This window comes from Neolamprologus brichardi, chromosome 8 (assembly GCF_056152115.1).
Source record: "Neolamprologus brichardi isolate AB-2024 chromosome 8, ASM5615211v1, whole genome shotgun sequence".
In the NCBI taxonomy this organism is placed as follows: Eukaryota; Metazoa; Chordata; class Actinopteri; order Cichliformes; family Cichlidae; genus Neolamprologus; species Neolamprologus brichardi.
Genome location: NC_142111.1, coordinates 22,289,509 through 22,307,999, shown reverse-complemented (window position 1 = coordinate 22,307,999; position 18,491 = coordinate 22,289,509). Strand labels below are relative to the sequence as shown.

Genomic DNA, 18,491 nt, shown 5'->3' with positions numbered 1-18,491 from the left:
TTTATTTATTATTTATTTAATAATAATTATTTTGTTTGTTTGTTTACAATATGGACACTCTGCAATAATTTAAAAGTTTATTTTATTCTCAAACCTAATTTGTATTTATTTTATTCCAAACAGAAGTGTTTATTTATTATTCTGAAAGCTCGAGACAATAGTTCAGTGGTATTTTGTAAAATTACAATGTGGAGACTCAATAATTTAACAGAAGTGCTTATTTTTCCACTTGAAATTTTTTTGTGGTCATTTTTATTAAGATTTTATTTTTTATCGACAGGCAATATAATAAAACCTGTCTTCCAATTAATTGTATTTGTGTGTGTGTGTGTGTGTGTGTGTGTGTGTGTGTGTGTGGTAGAAGTATCATTTTTTGTATTCTGTATCGGCAAGTACTCAGATCCAAGTATCGGTATAGTATCGGTTTGAAAAAATTGGTATCGTTGCATCCCTATTAGAGTTATTATTATCATGATCACAGAAATAACAGCAAATACATGCTGCAGATCTCTTTAGTGTGGTTACGTGTAAAACACGTACTTCATACTGGCAAAAGCACTGGGATTTCTCTCTCATGATCATGTAAAACCACCACGCCCAGTATGAAACTGTGAAAACTTTCAGTGAGATTTGGTTTGATTCATGCAATATCAGTCTATATTCGCTTTGTCGTGTGCATTAGTCTGGACTGAGAATTGTGTGAATAAATATACTTCAGCGCTACTATGTTTGCATGACAGATTAATTTTATTCATCTTGTCAAATGTGCTAAACGAACTTGCAGCTTTAGTGAAATCTTTCTTTTTTTTAAAAAAATATTCACTTCACAGTATCAACATAAATAAGTCTGAACCTCTATATTTATAACATAGAGTGTATAGGTTTTAAGCGCACACCAGACACATCTGGATATGGAAAAAAATCCAGTTAAATGTAGTCGAATACCTACTAAGTGTTTTTCTTTGGTTTCAGTTCAGAACATTTCAAGCTGTTTATATTTGAGCTTTTAACTACATGTTTATTATTGGTTATGTCTGGGTTGCTGTAGAGTTATGGATTTAATCAGAGGGAGTTGTCTTGCTTTCACTCGGTGGCATACTACATCCCCTTCTTCCTCAGCCTGTAATTTAGAGAGTGGCGGGAACAAAGTGTCCATTAGCTCTGGATGTATAGGACGGGGCAGACACAGCTGTTGGCCCGCAGCATGTAAGCACAACAATAGGCGACTGTGGCCCTCTAAACATAGGACAGGGGGCCTCTTTGAGTGTTTGTTATGGATATAATTCTCCAGGCTATTTTGAGCATCTTTGTGTTGTTCTGTCTAAGATGCACGAGCTTCAGAGCAGACAGTTTCCGTTCACCTAGATTAAAAAAGGCAACAAACTCTAGCCAATCACAGGCAGAGTATCGGCAGAATGTAGATAAGTGTGAAAAAGGAAGAGTTTCTTCTAAGTGTGAAAAATTTGAGTGTGAATATAAACAATAGTTTGTTTGTTTTTTACAGTAATTACATAAACAAACACAATTGTATCTGAGAGTCAAATTGAGTCACTTAAAATCCAGTGAACTGTTCAAGTTTGTCAGAAAACTGTATACTGACTTTATTTAAGGGATAATTTTAAGGCAATATAAAGGCTTATTTTGTAAACTGACTGAAATCGTGGTTAGGAGGGTAAAAATATAACAAATATGTATTGATTACATAAAGAAAAACTAACTTTAACTGAGGTTACAACATACAAAAGTTATGAAAAGCTGTGTGTGTGTAATGGCACGGCTGTGGCTCAGGAGGTGGTGCAGGTCATCTCCTAACTGGAATGTCAGCGGTTCGATCCCATCTCTCCTAGATACTAGAGACCATCCTTGGGTTGTCCCTGATGCATCCGTCACTGTGAATTTTAGGTTTAAAAAAAGCTTGTGTGATTGTAAGCGAATGAGGCTTGTAGTAGGTAAGCGCTTCGAGTGCTCTGTTAGTAGGACAGATTATCTACAGAGCGCCTGTAGAGCTCTATAAATAAATATTTGCAGGCGTTTAGCAGCATAACACAAGGTTGATTCAGGGTCACCTGATCCAGTTCAAACTGTAAGCTTTATCAAAGAGCAAAGTTTAAATGTAGAGAGGTTTTCACGTCTTTGTCCTGCAGCCAAACTGGGAGCTGGTTTCACGGGAGAAGAGACTGATGGCTCATTGTGACATGTTGCATCATTAACATGGTCTAGAGTGCCAGATGTGCATTAATCCGCAGCCAAATATAGTCAACAACAAATGCTCTCACCAGCTGTTTTAGCTCCTTTTATAAATGCTATTTTTAAAAATGTGTATGTCTCTAATGAGGGGAGGATTTAAGGCCTGAATGTCATAAACAGCTAGAGTATTCAGAGATTGTCTGTCTTTTTACGGGGGGAAATATATATATTTACCCTTAATAATCTACACTGTAGTGACTGTGACTGGTGTTGGCTGCTTTTTATGTAGTGTATCTATATCTTTATTATTAAGTCCTGCAGTGTCAGTTACCTGACAGACCAGTAATACCTGTGTCGCGCTCACTGTCAGAGTCACAAGTGGAGAAGCTGACTGTGCTCCAATAAGAGGAGCCTGGGTGGTACCAAGTTGCACGGATAGGAATAAAACGGCGAGGGAGCGGCAGAGAGTATCCATGTGGGTCAGCAGGCTAAACATAGCACGAGTGGACGAGATATCAGTGTGAAGGAGAGTGGGAAAAACAGGCAGCGTCCATGCACGAGGGCCGTGCACAGCTTTAGCTGCGGCTTTAACTAGAACTGTACCTCAGCCATGCATATTTTACATTCCCACTGCTACATCAGGTCAGCACTATGTGTTTGTTTGTGTCATCCTTTTGGCTCAAACTCTTGTTTCTTCTCTTGTGTATTTGTTTTGGACCACGCGGCCACATTCGGCACATGTGTCGAGCCGCAAGGAATTCATCTGCTGCTCTTGAGCGCCAGTTTACGTTTTATACTGTTTTTGCTGCGGAGAATGTAGAGTATGAGCATGTGCATTGAGTTTTCCGAGAGCCACAGTCTACAGGACTCGCACATTTAGAACTGTGTTGCAATCTGTATCTCGCCACGGAGCAAGACCTGGGAATTGAACTTACCTTGGTATGCTCGTATAGCACACGCTGTCCTGCCTCAACCTGCAGAGACTCAGATTCCATCAACATATATTCAGTTTAAGCCCATGAACAGAAGGTCTTCTATGTGCTAAGTGACCAACGTCTTCCTCAACTGTGCAATACAATTATATATATATATTAAAAACAAAAACAAATCTACTTTTCTGTTTGTTTGTAGCAACAAAACATCATAACAGATGAAGATGCAACATGCCACTGTGAATCTAAACAGCCGTAAAAGCTTTCAGACTAACCCACTTTAATAAATACAGTCATTTTATGCCATTATGTTATGTATTATACAGCTATTTTATTTTTCAGGGCCACTCGTCACAATGTCTGTCTTTTTTTAATGAGAGCTCTTTGAACAAAGAACACCTCTGAGGTTACTGCATAGACTGTATATAAAAGGCAGAGGTAGGCAATGTAATATGACCCATTAGCTTCTGGATTCCCATATTAAAGCCTTTTTTTTAGGCGTTGCCATCTGGTAATAAGTTCTAAGTTGTGGTACCACAATGTGGATGTGACATCATGACTACATTTGAAGTTAGGGTGGGTTATAGCCTATTTTATCATGGCTTTAGCTGATGTTAATAGCATGCTTTTTACTGTGGCTAAAAACTTCTCTTGCATATTTGTAGAAACTCACTCTGTTGGTTACGTAATTCTTATTTTGATTTAATACAAAGTTTGTTTCTCTGCACTTGCGCCTGCTGTTGATCCTCATCTTCTCACTGTTTTTCAAGTGGTCCACGCTAGCTAGCTAGCTAAGGCTAGCTAGCTAAGGCTAGCTGCTCTGGTCACAAAGGCCTAGAGACCAGTTAGCAACCACCTGGCAACCACCGGTTGCTAGGGAAAAGTATTTCCTTTTTCCTGTCACTAGTTAAAATTGGTCAGAAAGAGCTGTTGTTTCTGTGTTTTTGTTCTTATTTTGTGATCATTTTCAGTGAATCACTAGTCATTACTCTGCCATTTGTTGCATCATTCATCAGAGCTCACGTTGCCGAGCTTGTGTTGCGGAACCTTAGGGTTTGTGCAAACTCTCTGTACAGAAATGCAGAGGTATAGGATAGTGTTTGGTGTAGTATAGAAGTATAGTCCTTGTAGGAGTGACAAAGACCTGATTAATGAGTATCTGATGTCATCCCATTTGTTGATGTTCCCATCTGCAACAACATGCTGCTGCACTGGAAGACTGAGCTGTCACATAGCTGACAGTCTGATGGTTGTCGCCTCCAGCAGCTCCATGGAGTGATGTTGGAGCCAGTTGGCAGAGGGAGAGATATTTACCTTTGAGTGGCAGTGAGTGAAAACCCCATCGCATCTTTCTGCTGCTGTGACAGCTTGAATTCTTTTCTTTCACATCCTACTGGCACTTTAACTGACATGTTTGCCCACAAAGTGAATGAAAAACAACAGCCGTGTTCAAAGGCTCTCGGATTTCTTTAGGTATTACTTTGTAAAATATGCATATTGCATCAATTTGTTGTTGTATGTAGAAGTGTTGCTTCACAGGTGAGCAGCATGACTGCTAGAAATGGAGACGGTTGTCAGTGCCAGTAACATTATACCGTGCTTTTGACCACTGAAATCCACTAAAGAAGATACCCAACAGTCATGATAAATCAAGTCTTAATTCAACAGGCTGTTCAAGAGCCCAGTATAATACACATTTGTATTCTGAAAAGGGCAAAAGGGAACAGCTGAGAACAAGACACTGCTATAATTAAAACCACTTTAAAATATGAAGGGTAGTTTGAGCCGGCATTCATGCACAATTATAGCAACTTGTGAGCCTGACAGGTAATTATATTGTTATGTTTCCCAGTTGGAGACAATGTTTGCTGGTGTGAAACATAAAAACATGCTCTCTAAGCCTGTGTCTCATTTAGAAGCAGTAACATAAAACATGTTGTTTATCAGACTTGTGTTTTTTTTTTGACCAAGAGAGCAGAGAAGAAAAATGTGCAATATAGCCACAGAAACATTAAGCAATGAGTAACATGACTGGAGCTCATTTAGTGTAGAACTTTTTTGTTTTGTCTTTGTGTAAACAAGACATACTGAAAGCTGCAATCATGGCAGTATAGTGCTTTATCAAAGTCAAAGTCAAATTTATTTATACGGCACATTTAAAACAACAACTGTTGGCCAAGGTGCTGTACAATTAAGATAATCAAAAGAGATAAAAAACATACGGAGACATGATAAAAGTTAAGAAAAACAATCATCAAATTAGAAGATTTGAGTAAAAAATAAGATCAATAAAAGTAATACAAACTCATTCTGATTTAAAAGCCAGGGAGTAAAAGTGGGTTTTCAGACAGGTTTTGAAAGTGTCCAGTGTTGGGGAGGTCCTGATGTGAAGGGGCAATTTGTTCCACAATTTAGGAGCAGTTGCACCAAAGTCCCGATCTCCTCTGTACTTTAATCTGGACCTCGGGACAGCCAGGAGCAATTAATCTGCAGACCTCAGTGATTTTGCAGGAGTGTACCAATTTAAAAGATCGGAAAGGAATGAGGGTGCTAACCCATGCAACGCCTTAAAAACGGATAATAAAATCTTAAAATTAATTTGAAAACTAACTGGCAGCCAGTGTAATGATGCCAGTATGGGAGATATGTGTTCTCGCTTGCGTGTGCCACTTAGTAACCGTGCTGCAGTCTTTTGGACCAGCTGCAGACGGCTAACTGATGACAGGCTAACACCAGAGTAAAGACTATTACAATAGTTGAGGCGAGATGAAATGAAGGCATGGATAGCTCTCTCAATGTCTCTAACAAAGAGAAATGGCTTCACTTTAGCAAGTAGCCGAAGATGAAAGAAACTTGATTACAGCATTGATTTGTTTATCAAAAGTTAGAAATGTATTAAAAAAAAACCTTTGCGAGGGACCTCGGAGTGATTTTTGACTCTAAGGGGCCAAAGTCGCAGTGATCACAGGGACCAAACACAATCACCTCTGTTTTCTGTTCATTTAGGTTAAGAGAGTTTATCGCTTCATAAAGCAAGAAGGCTCCAGAAGCCACGCTCTCATGTTAAAACGTTAACTTCCGCCATACAGTTCATGGAATCTGGATGGCGGCTGAATATTTTTGCAAGTCATTTGTTCAAATTATATCAAGCTTAAAGCTATTCTTTATTAAATGCATCAGCTAGATTTTAAAGCTCATCAAGCCACTGAACTGTCCGTGTTGATGCTTTTTTTTTAAAAAATTTCATGCAACAAATATTGTTGCTATTCGTGAGTTTTCAGATTTACTGTTTTACAAAAAGGCTAGAAAATAAAAAAGCGTGTTATGATTTTTTTGATTAAGATGAAACTTATTTTCTTGCGTTCTTGCAAGTGTGCTGGGTATAAAAACGTGAATTCACGTTTGGCAGATTTCTAAGATACTTGTTTTTATGACATGCTCTAATAAATTTGTTAAAATAATTTAGATATGAGAGTGTGTAAAATGCACCCCTACAGTCTATGGGTGGACTTTGCTTACTGAGCTGCTAGTATCAGGTAAGTTGGAGCTTAAACTATTGTCCAATTATGGCTTTAGTGACCAAGATGGCAACAGCAATAAGCTAAAGTTGAGACTTCTGAATTCACGTATGCAAACAATGGCTGACTTCACAGTGGCTAACGCTCCTTTATTCATGTACAGTCTGGAGGAAACTAACCTACCTTTTATTTATTTGTTGTTGATGGCTAACAGGGCAACAGTTTGCATGAACTTTACTTAATGATTTGTCAACTTGAGTTAGGAAGTTCAGTGAAAGTCCCATTTTAAGTTTACTATTCAAATCCACCCATATGCTTAAGTTAAGAGTGTTTAAATTATTCAATTATCCATCTCTCTAGATGCCTGTCTTTGGACGTCTTATTGCAGTAGCTAATCAGCGACGGCTTGCCGTGACCGCCATTTGAACCCCCGGGTGTGTCATTAGAAAGGCAGCGACTCTCTCATTAAAAACTCCTTTCATAAGATAAAATGTAGCAGCAGAGGAAGGATCCTTTCACCCATTAATAAAGAGTACACTCTTATACATCTCTGTCACAGAGCAAATTTAACTCAGAGGCTTGTGTGTTGTGATCTAGAGTCCAGCAGAGTTGGAGCTCAGTTTATTTATGGTTGTAATGGAGTCCTGCTCCCTCTCCTGGAGCTGGCGTTAAAGGGTCCTGGTGCGGGAGGAGAGCCGGAGGCTGTTAGAGAGCAAAGAGCTGGACTCTCGGGATTCTAAACACATCCCAGACTTGCAGGGAGCACTCGCTGACTCCGGCCCATACTGTACTCGCTTTTCATAACCCCCCCTTACCTCATCTCTCTCTGCTTTCATAACTCCCCTGCTAGCCAGCTCCCATCTGCGCTTTACATGCCTTCCATATGTGTGAGCGTGGCTTCAGGTGTGTGTGCACATCCTTGCTGTGAATGCGTGTTGCTTTTGGCCGCATGGTTGACACCTACACTCTTTGCAGTTCTTGTCTTTCGGCTGCTATTGTGGGGTTTCCCCATGAGCACTCTCGTAATTGCCGTGGTTTTGGGGACCTTACTAGTATTCCCCACAAAGTCTTTTTCCTGCTTCTTGGATTCAGTTTGGGAGCACATTCAGCTTTTACTGCCAAAATGCATCAATTTGCTGCAAGTAAAGCTGCCTTTTTCTTTGACATAAACTTTATGACTTAACTTTTGGTCTAGAGAGCTCAGTTACAACTGAAAATTAAAATTTATGGTGGCAAATCATGCTCCTATATCTCTGCGTGATTTGAGTACCAGATGCTTGGCTGGTAAATGGATATAGGAGGAAGGTTTACACAAATAGAGAAGTCAGTTTACTTTCCGTATATGGTTTTGCATGAAATGTACAGATTACATTATCTCTCAGTCACTCGATCTGTTGTTTATAGATCTGTCCTGGAGCCCATTTATAGCTGATATTAACGTGGAGACTTTACTTGGATTACTTGGAAAAGGATATTTCCATCTGGTATTGATTCTCATTAGCTTGATTTTGAAGCTGACGAATCTCTATAAACAGAAGTGCTGACCATGTGTTTGCCAAAATGCAAGCTCAAAGCTACCATCTAACATCTAAACTGGGCAGGGATAGCTCAGTAGGTAGAGTGGTGGCCCCATGATCGGAAGGTCGGGGGTTCGATTCCCCTGAACAGCTACCCTGAGGTACCCCTGAGCAAGGTACCGTCCCTACACACTGCTCCCCGGGCGCCCAATGGCTGCCCACTGCTTCACTGAGTGAATGGGTTAAATGCAGAGAGGAATTTCCCCACGGGGATCAATAAAGTACACTTTCTTTCTTTCTAAAGACATATAACAGAACTTACCTGTGTTTATAACCGGTGACCACCGGATGGAACATAATATATCTGCTGGCTTCCCCTCACGATGTGGCCACATTGCTGATTGGTTTTGTTGGCATAAAGGGAAACGGTGCTATTGTATCAGATCTACTTATTTTCCATTCGCGGAGAAAGCATTCGTCTGCAGTTCTTTGATGTGCAATTTGAAAAATCACAATTGAGGGCACATAATCTGTCTGGCTGAACCACCAGACACCTGCCTGCAATGTGATGTCAGTGTGAGCCAAACCCCCTCCAGATGTGATTTGTCTGATTCAGCTCCGACTGTGATGTGTTTGGCATACCTGGCTATATATTTTCTTTATGACCTACATACACACAGCTTTACAGAAATAAGTGTTGTATATTTACAGGCGTTGATTGTTCCTCTTTGCTTGTCTCTCTTTGTCCCTTTGTTATTTCTCAGGTGGCTCAATGGCCCAAAAAGGAAGAGGAAGAACAGCCAATGTTCGGTGAAGAGCATGACTGGTGAGTGTCTGATGGATTGACTCTCTGGAGTGGCACCTAAGAAAAAAAGCACTTCTCTTACCTGAAATATGCCTGACGTCTTCAGATGTACCCCTTTACTTTAGAGAACAAACAGTCTCCAAATATAGGTAACCATTCATTTTGAAAATTGCTTTTCCAGCACTTTGGTTTGGAGGTGTTTGATATATTTTTGGATTCTCTGAATGTTTTTTTGCTTTATAAAAAAGGACTCTCAGTCTCGCCACAGTGTACGCAAGCACCGAGTGAGTGACTGCAAAGACGTTAAGCACGAGATTGATTCCTGCCGCGTGTACATTACACTTTCGATTTGTCAAGAGCAAAGAGAAGAAGTAAAACATCTTGGCACCTGTCATCAATAAACGAAAGCCTTCCGCTTTGTCTGTTTTCATGTTGGATGCAGTTCATTGTCAGAGTGACAGCTCCAAATCCCCTGAGCTGGAAGAAGCGAGTGAGGAAGGGAGGTGAGAGATTGGGAGCGATAGAGTGGGAGGAACGCCAACATAAAAATCCAAGTCTACAGAATAGCTGATTTAATAAAATATATCTCCCGAGGCTGAGTCCAAATGTTTCCCCTCCCAGCAGGCTTCCTCCCTGCATGACTGCTTGTGCCATGCTTTACCTGCCATGGTTCATTTGAACTGGGAAAGTATGACAGTATGTCTGTCTTAGGGGCATGGTTGTCTGAGATTCAATTATATACACTGTCAGAATTTTCCTCTGAGAGTGGACCAACCCTCAGCAAGTCAATGGATACCTTAACAACCATAATATCATTGTGTTGTGTCCAAACAGCACATTTTACAACCATGTGGGCTAGCATAAATATACACGATTATAATATGTTAATAATAAAACCAATAATCAAAGCCTAGGTAACCAAATCATCTTGATAGATAGTAGATTTACAGTAGAGCTACTTTACAAGAGTAGCTTTGCATGAATCGCTAGTGAGCCCTTCATGTCCTTATTATCCATATGGCACATTTGGTGTAATTTCAGCTTGTCGTGCTCCTTCCAGTTCCCCAGGCTGGACACAGAAGTGTACAATCAAGTCAGTTATATGTGCAGGAGTTCAGGACTTCTCAGATTACACCGAGGAAAAGCTGAAACAGCTTGAAAAAGTTTCTTTGTTTTTAATCAATCGGTAGAAGATTGCAAGAAGTGCAGAGCACCCAAAATGCCAGGACAAGTGCTTACAGGGCTGTGATGATGTTACAAACTGTTGCATCCTTTAAACCAAAAACTTGTACGAGCTTTGACTGCAGACTGAGGTTTGGATTACTGGCATTACTGGTAATATGTGCATCAAACATTGCACAGTGGCATGGATGTTAGCACTGTTGCCTGAGTTTAATTCCACCATCAGGCCGGGGTCTTTCTGTGTGGAGTTTGCATGTTCTCCCCGTGTTTGCGTGGGTTCTCTCCGGGCGCTCCAGCTTCCTCCCACAATCCAAAGACATGCAGTTAGTCGGGATAGGTTAATTGGAAACACTAAATTGCCCCTGTGAATAGGGGAGTGAATGTGAGTGCGATTGTTTGTCTGTGTGTTGGCCCTGCGACAGACTGGCAACCTATCCAGGGTGTACCCTGCCTCTCACCCTAAGACAGCTGGGATAGGCTCAAACGCTCCCCGCAACCCTGACAAGGATAAGCAGGAGCGAATGCAAGGATTTTAAATGCACTGCTTCTCTTTTTTCCTTTGCACATTACTCTATTTTCACTTCTCTCAAAGTGCACAAGCCTTCTGCCACCTCAGTTTCTTGTCGCTCCCTTCGTCTGCATTTTCACATCTTCTGTAAAGGAACCAGAAACTGGCTTTTGCGCCTGCAGGATTATGTTCCCAGGCAAAAATAAACCCTCCTCTGACAGAGCAACCCTGTGCCCACTGCTATTTTAGTTTCATTTGAACTTAATTCATTTATTAAAAGTTCAAGGACGTCCACTTAAAAGAAAGCTGTTTAAAACAAAAAGCACCAGACAAAAGCACATTGACCAAAACGATTTTTGCCACGTTTGCCATAATTGGTAGTTTGATCAATTCTTCTCAGGCCCTTTCAGCGGTACATAAACACAGCATTTAATCCATTTACAGCAATAGATTTTAAGTGGCATTCAGGGAAGGGACAATAAACACAGCTGCACTTAGCTTTGCGTAATAGCTGTTGATTCAACTCCAGCTATCTGTGTAGTATTGTCCTCCGGTGTCATCAGTGTTTACAGTTTCAAATGTCACCTCGCTTGGATGTTGTCATGTAAGGACCTCTAAGAAACAATCCCGAGACTCCTTCAGGGATTCAAACGCCCCTCCCCACCCGATTTCACTCACACACACAGACACACTCTCACATGCGCACACACTTTGATAAAACAAAAGCGGCAAGTGTTATGGTGGGAAACTTGCGGAGACAAAATATTTATCTTGACTCAGCCACACTTGAAAAATCTCCTTCCTTTTCCTGCGTTTTGCTGGTGGCCCGTCTGGGAGGGGCCGGCAGCCAGAGCCACAGAGCTGCAGCGGTATTGATTTTGGGCTTGGCTTCCAAACACAGCCACAGCAGCGGCTCGGGGATCCGCCTGCTGCTGCCTGCCCTGCCAACACAGTGGGGCTCACATTTGATCTTATGTGACGGTTCTTCTGACTCCTTTTTAAACCTCTTTCCCCCCTGCATCCTCCCATCTGACCTTTTGTCATGTCTCTGGCTCACCTCCTTTTTACTACTTTTCTTTATTTTCTCTTTTTAGATAAGTTCTTCTTATCTTTTCTTTTTTTTTTTAAATTTGACAGAAAGACGCCGAGTGCTCCTCAGTTTGGAAAACTGTCACTTTTGTGCCTTTGGCAAGTGCTCTTCTCTCTCTTTTGTCTTTTTTCTCTTCTTCCCACCATCCGCTTCTTGCCTTCCCCCTCCTCCTCTAAAATCTGTAACCGAGCCAAAAAGGCAGAGCCCAACTGACACTGCCAGTCACTGCTCTCACCACGCCTTGGTGCACGCACACAGACACACAAAAGCGTATATCACTGGATCCATTTTTAACCGCTAAAAATAAAGAAAAGCGGGCTTTCAAAGATATCCCTCATTAGATTTTCTATATCAGTTTTTTTTTAATAGAAGTATAATCAATAGAAAAAGTAAAACTACATTAAATCAATATTTATTGTGTACTTTGCCTTTAACGTCACCGGTTTTTCAGCTTTTTTTCTTTGAATCACCGAGAGCTTCTGTGGATTCGCTTCCGTCTCCTAATGAAATCTGAAACTCTGTGAGGACCGAACCATCTGTTGCGCGACCCTTTAGTCTTCTTTCTTTATGATTGGGGTCTTTGTCGTGCTGCAGAATGAATTTGGGACCAATCAGACGCTTCCTTGGTGATACTGTGCAATAGATCACAATCTCAACACCCCGATCCTGTATGTGCAAAGTGCAGAGATTTGTCGGTAGCCCCGTTTGTGTGGTGCTGCACTTAAAACACCCACACTGAATTTATTTGCGACTTGTAGTGCATCATCTCCGCCCCTCCCAACTTCATAGCTACTGTAAATATCGCATGAAATGTCTGCAAATCTGCTATTTCCTGTGTCTCCTTGCTTGCTCTTTTGGTCTCGCAGTATGGAAAAAAGAACAAACTGTGCCTTTTCTGAGTCTAAAGCAGAGGAACGACTGTGAAGTAGGACAGAGAGAGAACAATCCAAATACTGTCACTTTAGATGAGCTGGCGCTGTAGTATCTGCTGTGAGAACCGCAGCTCGGTTCGGATCAAACCAAACAGTAAAGATCTTGTGTGTTTAATTGCGTGACCACAGTAATTTGAGTAGCTTTGTGTCAGTACACAACTTAAAGGGATGACTGAAGTAGGAAAATATGCATAGTACTTTTTTCTTGTTTTAGTTTAAAACAAAGTTTGCAGACTTTCCAAAGTAATTCATGTAGTACAGCTTCCTCCCAGCTCAACCCTATTAGTTACTTGGAAACCTTGTTGAATATCCTGTTTGCTAATTAATGACTAATTACAAATGGGGGTTCACTTCACATTATCATTACCAGTGTAAAAAGAAGTATTTCACCTCATTTACTGTAGCACCAGAGGGTAAGTGGGGTTGATTGTGAGCTCTGCTGCCTCTGTAACCACACAGCGGTGTCACGGTGCACTGATGTGCTCGTCTGCATGGCTGTAGAAAGGTTAAACCATTACAGTTTACTAGGAGGGGAGCTTTAAAGAGACGAGAGCTAAAACCGTTTGGCTTCAAAGGTCACAGTAACATAAGTAACGTAGTTTTTTTATTATGTGAATCATGCAAAGCTACTCTAGTAAAGTCTAAAACTAAAAATATGATGCTGGAAAGTGAACTCACATTGACCACTTTAAAGGTGCCACAGGCTGCGTAGCGGTACTGTTCACCACAGAAACTGTGTGGGTATAGTCTAGTGGCCCTATTTGAATTATTAGCACTTGTCCCTATTAGAAAGGTACTGACTGTTTTACCCTGCAGGTTAAATGATGTGAAGAAACTAGGGATGCACCGATACCAATACTGGTATCGGAACCGATACTGTAAAATGTGTGTGTATTCATACTCGTAAAAGTTAACCGATACCATGAACCGATACTAACTTATTTCATTAGTCAGAGGGTGACTGGTCATTTCTGTTGTAGTTTTTTAGATTGGCCACTAGGGGGACATCCCACGCTAAACAGGCACAGGGTTAGGCGAGTGAGACTGGTGGCTCCAGATAAAAAAGAGAAACTGGAGGCTGCTGTAGCTAGGCTAAGCAAAATGTCAGCAGTGTGGACCGGAACAGCCAACTTTAACTCAGGTTTTGGAAAAGCGATGAAAAATGTCAAGAGAAAATCCACAGGCAGTTAAAATAACAGAGGCTCTGACTCATTTTATTTCTCTGGATGACCAGCCAATGCCGGTCGTGGAAAGCATAGGATTGAACCGTCTTCTCAGCATACTCGAGCCGCGATATGAAATTGGACACTCTGCAATAATTAAAAAGTTTATTTTATTCCAAACAGAAGTGTTTATTTATTATTCTGAAAGCTCGAGACAGTGCCAATAGTTCAGTGATATTTTGTTAAAATACAATGTGGATACTCTGCAATAATTTAACAGAAGTGCTTATTTTTCACTTGAAATTTTTTTTGTGGTCATTTTTATTATGATTTTACTTTTTATCGGCAGAGAATAAAATAAAACCTGTCTTCCAATTCATTGCATTTGTGTGTGTGTGTGGTAGAAGTATCGGTTTTTGTACTCAGTATCGGCAAGTACTCAGATCCAAGTATCGGTAACGTATCGGTTTGAAAAAATTGGTATTGTTGCATCCCTAGAAGAAACAGCCCCTTGATAGAAACTGTTTTTTCTATCAGGATTTTTTTATTCAGGCATCACAGTGAAAAACTCGAACACTACTGTTGTGTTCCTTCCGAGGTCTCCAAGTGTGCTTTTACTTTCTTATTCAGAGGTTTGAATTCACAGTGATGTACAGTAGCACTAAAAGGTAAGGACGATGATGATGAAGTACTTCTGCCGTGGTAGGATGTAATTGCTTTATAGATGCTCGCCCACAGCATCAGTGAGAAACACACGATCTGTCTTTTCATTGGTTCTTTCTCTTTCAGGGTACATTCCCAGCTACCTCGAAAAGGATGAGCCATGTGTGGTGTGTGGCGACAAGGCCACGGGTTACCACTACCGCTGCATTACCTGCGAGGGCTGCAAGGTACGCGCACACACACAAACCCAGAGAAGCACACAGCAGGTTCATAACCCGCATAAGGACTGCAGGAAAACTTAATTTAATGCCTTCGAGGTCAAGTGCCGAGACACACACACATGCATATGTGACTCACAGCCGTGCACGCGCACACTCTTTATAGTGAACAGCCATGCACCAAGGTCATACACATATTGCTGTCACTTCATCTCTGAGCCGTGTGTCGTTTGTCTTCCTCGCTGTCAGTGCGCTGTGTGATCAGACTGCTTTGCTTCCTTTTGCTCATGTGTTTGTTTATCATTTTATATTTAGGCGTCACTGAAGGGATTGGGATTGAGCGTCGCTGGCAATGATGCATTTGATGTCTCAGTTATTGGGCAGCATTGGGGGGAAAAAGACATTTTTTCCTTTTGTTTTTTTCAAATAAATCTGATTTATGGTAAATATTTCATGCTCACTTCCCTTCAATATGTAGACGTATCTACGCCTGTCAAAAGAATGCTTTAGATCTAATAATACGAGCATAATATTAAATCTCCTTTCACATTTCCATCTACGGTTTGTTTGTCTTGTGCGTAGACCGTTGGGCCGCCGCGTAGCTTTCACAGAAATTGCCTCAGATTTAGTAGCAAGTGGGGCTGACAATACGTTCAATCAAATTTTGCATTAAACACATAAATTTCACAGTAAAGACGCAGCGGCGGTAATTAAAATGTCTCCCTTCCCGCCAGCAGCAGCTGCGGCTGGAAGCGAAATGTTTTCAGGGCTTTTATTGTGCTCGTATTTCTCCGCCTGTGTCGCTGACGGTCTCTCTCACATCCACGTCTGCCTGCTCTGTCTACCTCCAGGGTTTTTTCCGTAGGACCATTCAGAAGAACCTCCACCCGGCCTACTCCTGCAAGTACGATGGTTGCTGCATCATCGACAAGATCACCCGCAACCAGTGCCAGCTGTGCCGCTTCAAGAAGTGCATTGCTGTGGGCATGGCCATGGACTGTGAGTGCACGCACAAAAATACAAGACAAAAATGAATTAATGTCACTTGTTTAATTTTTTAATAAAGATTCAAGAGGTAGTAAGAATAAACAGCACAGGGACCTAATATTTCACAGCTGGAGCTGCAACTTTATATATATGCAAACAAATTTCAGGCAATTTTTTTTTCTTATTTCTTCCTCCTCCTCTTCCCACCTCCTTTTCCCTCCAGTGGTACTGGATGACTCAAAGCGGGTGGCTAAACGGCGCCTGATTGAGGAGAACAGGGAGCGGCGTAAGAAGGAGGAGATGGTAAAATCCCTCCAGACCCGTCCGGAGCCCACGGGGGCCGAGTGGGAGCTGATCCGCTTGGTGACGGAAGCCCATCGTCACACCAATGCTCAGGGCGCACAGTGGAAGCAGAAGCGCAAATTCCTGGTGAGAAGCTACGGCACAGTGATACACAGCCAATTGTGATTGTGTTCACTTTCTATAGTTCCCATTATTCTTTAGTAGAGAAACCTTATAGAGGAGATAACCAAAGTATTTGAATATGATTAAAGTATTTTCTTTTCTACATTGTTGCCGCACTGTTTTTCCAGCATATTTAAGTGATAGCTTAGGGTTACCTCAGCTGGGATTTTTCATTGCTGTCATTTCTTTAGAGCAATTTAAGGCGACTTCTTACATTACAAGATTATCTACTGAAAAAAGTAGCTTGTTAGGTTTCACCATTACCTTAGAAAAAAGCTTCTTCTCCCACAACATAAACAGCAACAAGCTCATTAATTTTACTCAGAGTGACAGCCTTAGCCGAACTAAAACCTAGCCATTGCTGTTTTGAAGCTGGCTTAATTGCCTTCCTCAGCGGCCTTTACAAACAGTGTTGGGGGACTGTGATTAGCTTGCGGTGACTGAGGTGGAGCTCCGTGTAGATCACAGACACTTATTGATGTTGTTTGTGTCAGTTTCACTTGTAAGTTCAAGGTGATTACGGCATGATGTAAAGGTTGTCCTCTCTGAAATCCACCAAGCTGAGCTACAGATATACGCTGTGGCAAAAGTACAATTCATTGTCTTTCACTATAAAGGAGCCATAGTAGCTGCCCACATACAGAAACTGTGGGGCAAGTACAGCAGCCTTTTAACAGCATAAAATTGCTCCTTTAAAAAGTTTTTGTTTTGTTTTGGGTTTTTTTGCATTACTTGATTTGCAAAACTTATCTGAGAACTCTTTACATCAGGAATACCGGTGAGAGACATCAGAAGCAGATTATCAGTGGGTCTTTTATTTTGAAAACTCTCTTTCTTTTGAAGGCAAACAATCTGCACTTCTGATTTGTGTCAAATTTTCGCACTTTCATAACCACTTAGCGAGTAGTTGGCGAGTTCTTATAGACAAGGCGTTGTCTTTCATGTAAACTATGAGTGACTGTGGCAGTCCGCTAGCAACCAGAGCAGTCACAAGGAGGCTCAAAGTTCAGCACTGTACACAGCGTTGCAACAAATTTCACCTAGCAGCAGCAAACAATACTCATCAATGTTCCATTTATGGAATACTCGGAGGTTGCCGGGGTCTCGCCAACCAGTCTCTAGACCTGTTCACTGGGGTTTTAGCTGGCAGTTTCACAGCAACTGCCAGCAACGTCCAGCAACCGCTTACACTCATGGTTACTGGACGTTACTAGTCGTCACTGGGTGAAATCAGAAAGCACTACGCCACATACCTCTTTGCAATTGTTTCGGTCTCAAAGTAATGTCTGTGAAGGTTCTCAGTCATCCAGGTCATTGTAGTCAAAGGAGTTTGCAAAGAAAAGCGTCTGGACTTCTTTAAGTTGCTTGAAGACGTTTCACCTCTCATCCGAGAAGCTTCTTCAGTTCTAAGGTCAAATGGTGGGGAGTCCCAGATTTAAACCTAGTGGGAGTATCCCCCCACAGAGGGACAAAAGGACCCCTGATGATCCTCTAATCGCCTGAGCCAAAGTGTGAAACTGGGTGTGGGTCCCAATCAGCCAGAGTTTCGGATGAGCTCGTTGTGAAACCTGGCCCCACCTTATCATGCGAATTCCTGAGGTCAGATGGCCCAGGATGTGAGTGGGCGTTAAGGCGTCTGGGGAGGGAACTCAAAACTGGATTATAGATGGCAGAGAGTTGGTGTCGTAAACCACCGCCTCTGTTCAAAGATGGTCGCTCACAGTGGACATAGATGCTTCTTTCACTCCTCTTTCAAACCATCTGTCCTCTCTGTCCAAAATGTGAACATTGGCATCCTCGAAAGAGTGTCCTTTATCCTTAAGATGCAGATGGACAGCTGAGTCTTGTCCTGTGGAGGTGGCTCTTCTGTGTTGTGCCATGCGCTTGTGAAGTGGCTGTTTGGTCTCTCCAATGTAGAGGTCTGGGCATTCCTCGCTGCACTGTACAGCATACATCTCAAAGTAATGGATTGCCACAGTCACTTTAGGTTTGCGTGGTGGTTGAGGAATAGTCATTTTTCCCTAGCAACCAGTGGTTGCCAGGCTGTCATCAACTGGTCTTTAGGCCTTAACATCATGGCCTGTTTACATCGATGACGAATCAATTATCTTATTTAATATTTTGATTTATCAACCTTTCCACTTCAGATTTTTCCTCATTTTGAAAAAGTTCATATTAAAAATATATTGCATGCATCTTAATTTTGGGATGATTTCAAAGATACACAGAACCAGAGAAGCTCTCTGTGCATGTGTGAATATGTGTGTTTGACAGTGATAATTACATTTACCCCAAAAGATTTGAGGCTTATATGAACTTTTAAT

General features: G+C 41.5%; 1 protein-coding gene across 6 annotated transcripts in view; it reads left to right on the top strand.

Moving 5' to 3' along the window:
• The window catches only part of thrab (thyroid hormone receptor alpha b), a 258,672-nt gene that overhangs the window by 210,369 nt on the left and 29,812 nt on the right, over nt 1-18,491 (top strand). For 4 of the 6 annotated variants that reach the window (XM_087844867.1, XM_087844866.1, XM_087844865.1 and 1 more), the window contains 4 exons: nt 8,919-8,980; nt 14,624-14,724; nt 15,567-15,714; nt 15,926-16,131. In XM_087844867.1, coding sequence (XP_087700993.1) covers nt 8,919-8,980; nt 14,624-14,724; nt 15,567-15,714; nt 15,926-16,131 — 517 coding nt within the window. Of the gene's footprint in view, nt 1-2,676; nt 2,830-8,918; nt 8,981-14,618; nt 14,725-15,566; nt 15,715-15,925; nt 16,132-18,491 lie in introns of those variants that run through there. The other 2 variants (XM_087844869.1, XM_087844870.1) reach the window with 2 other exon arrangements.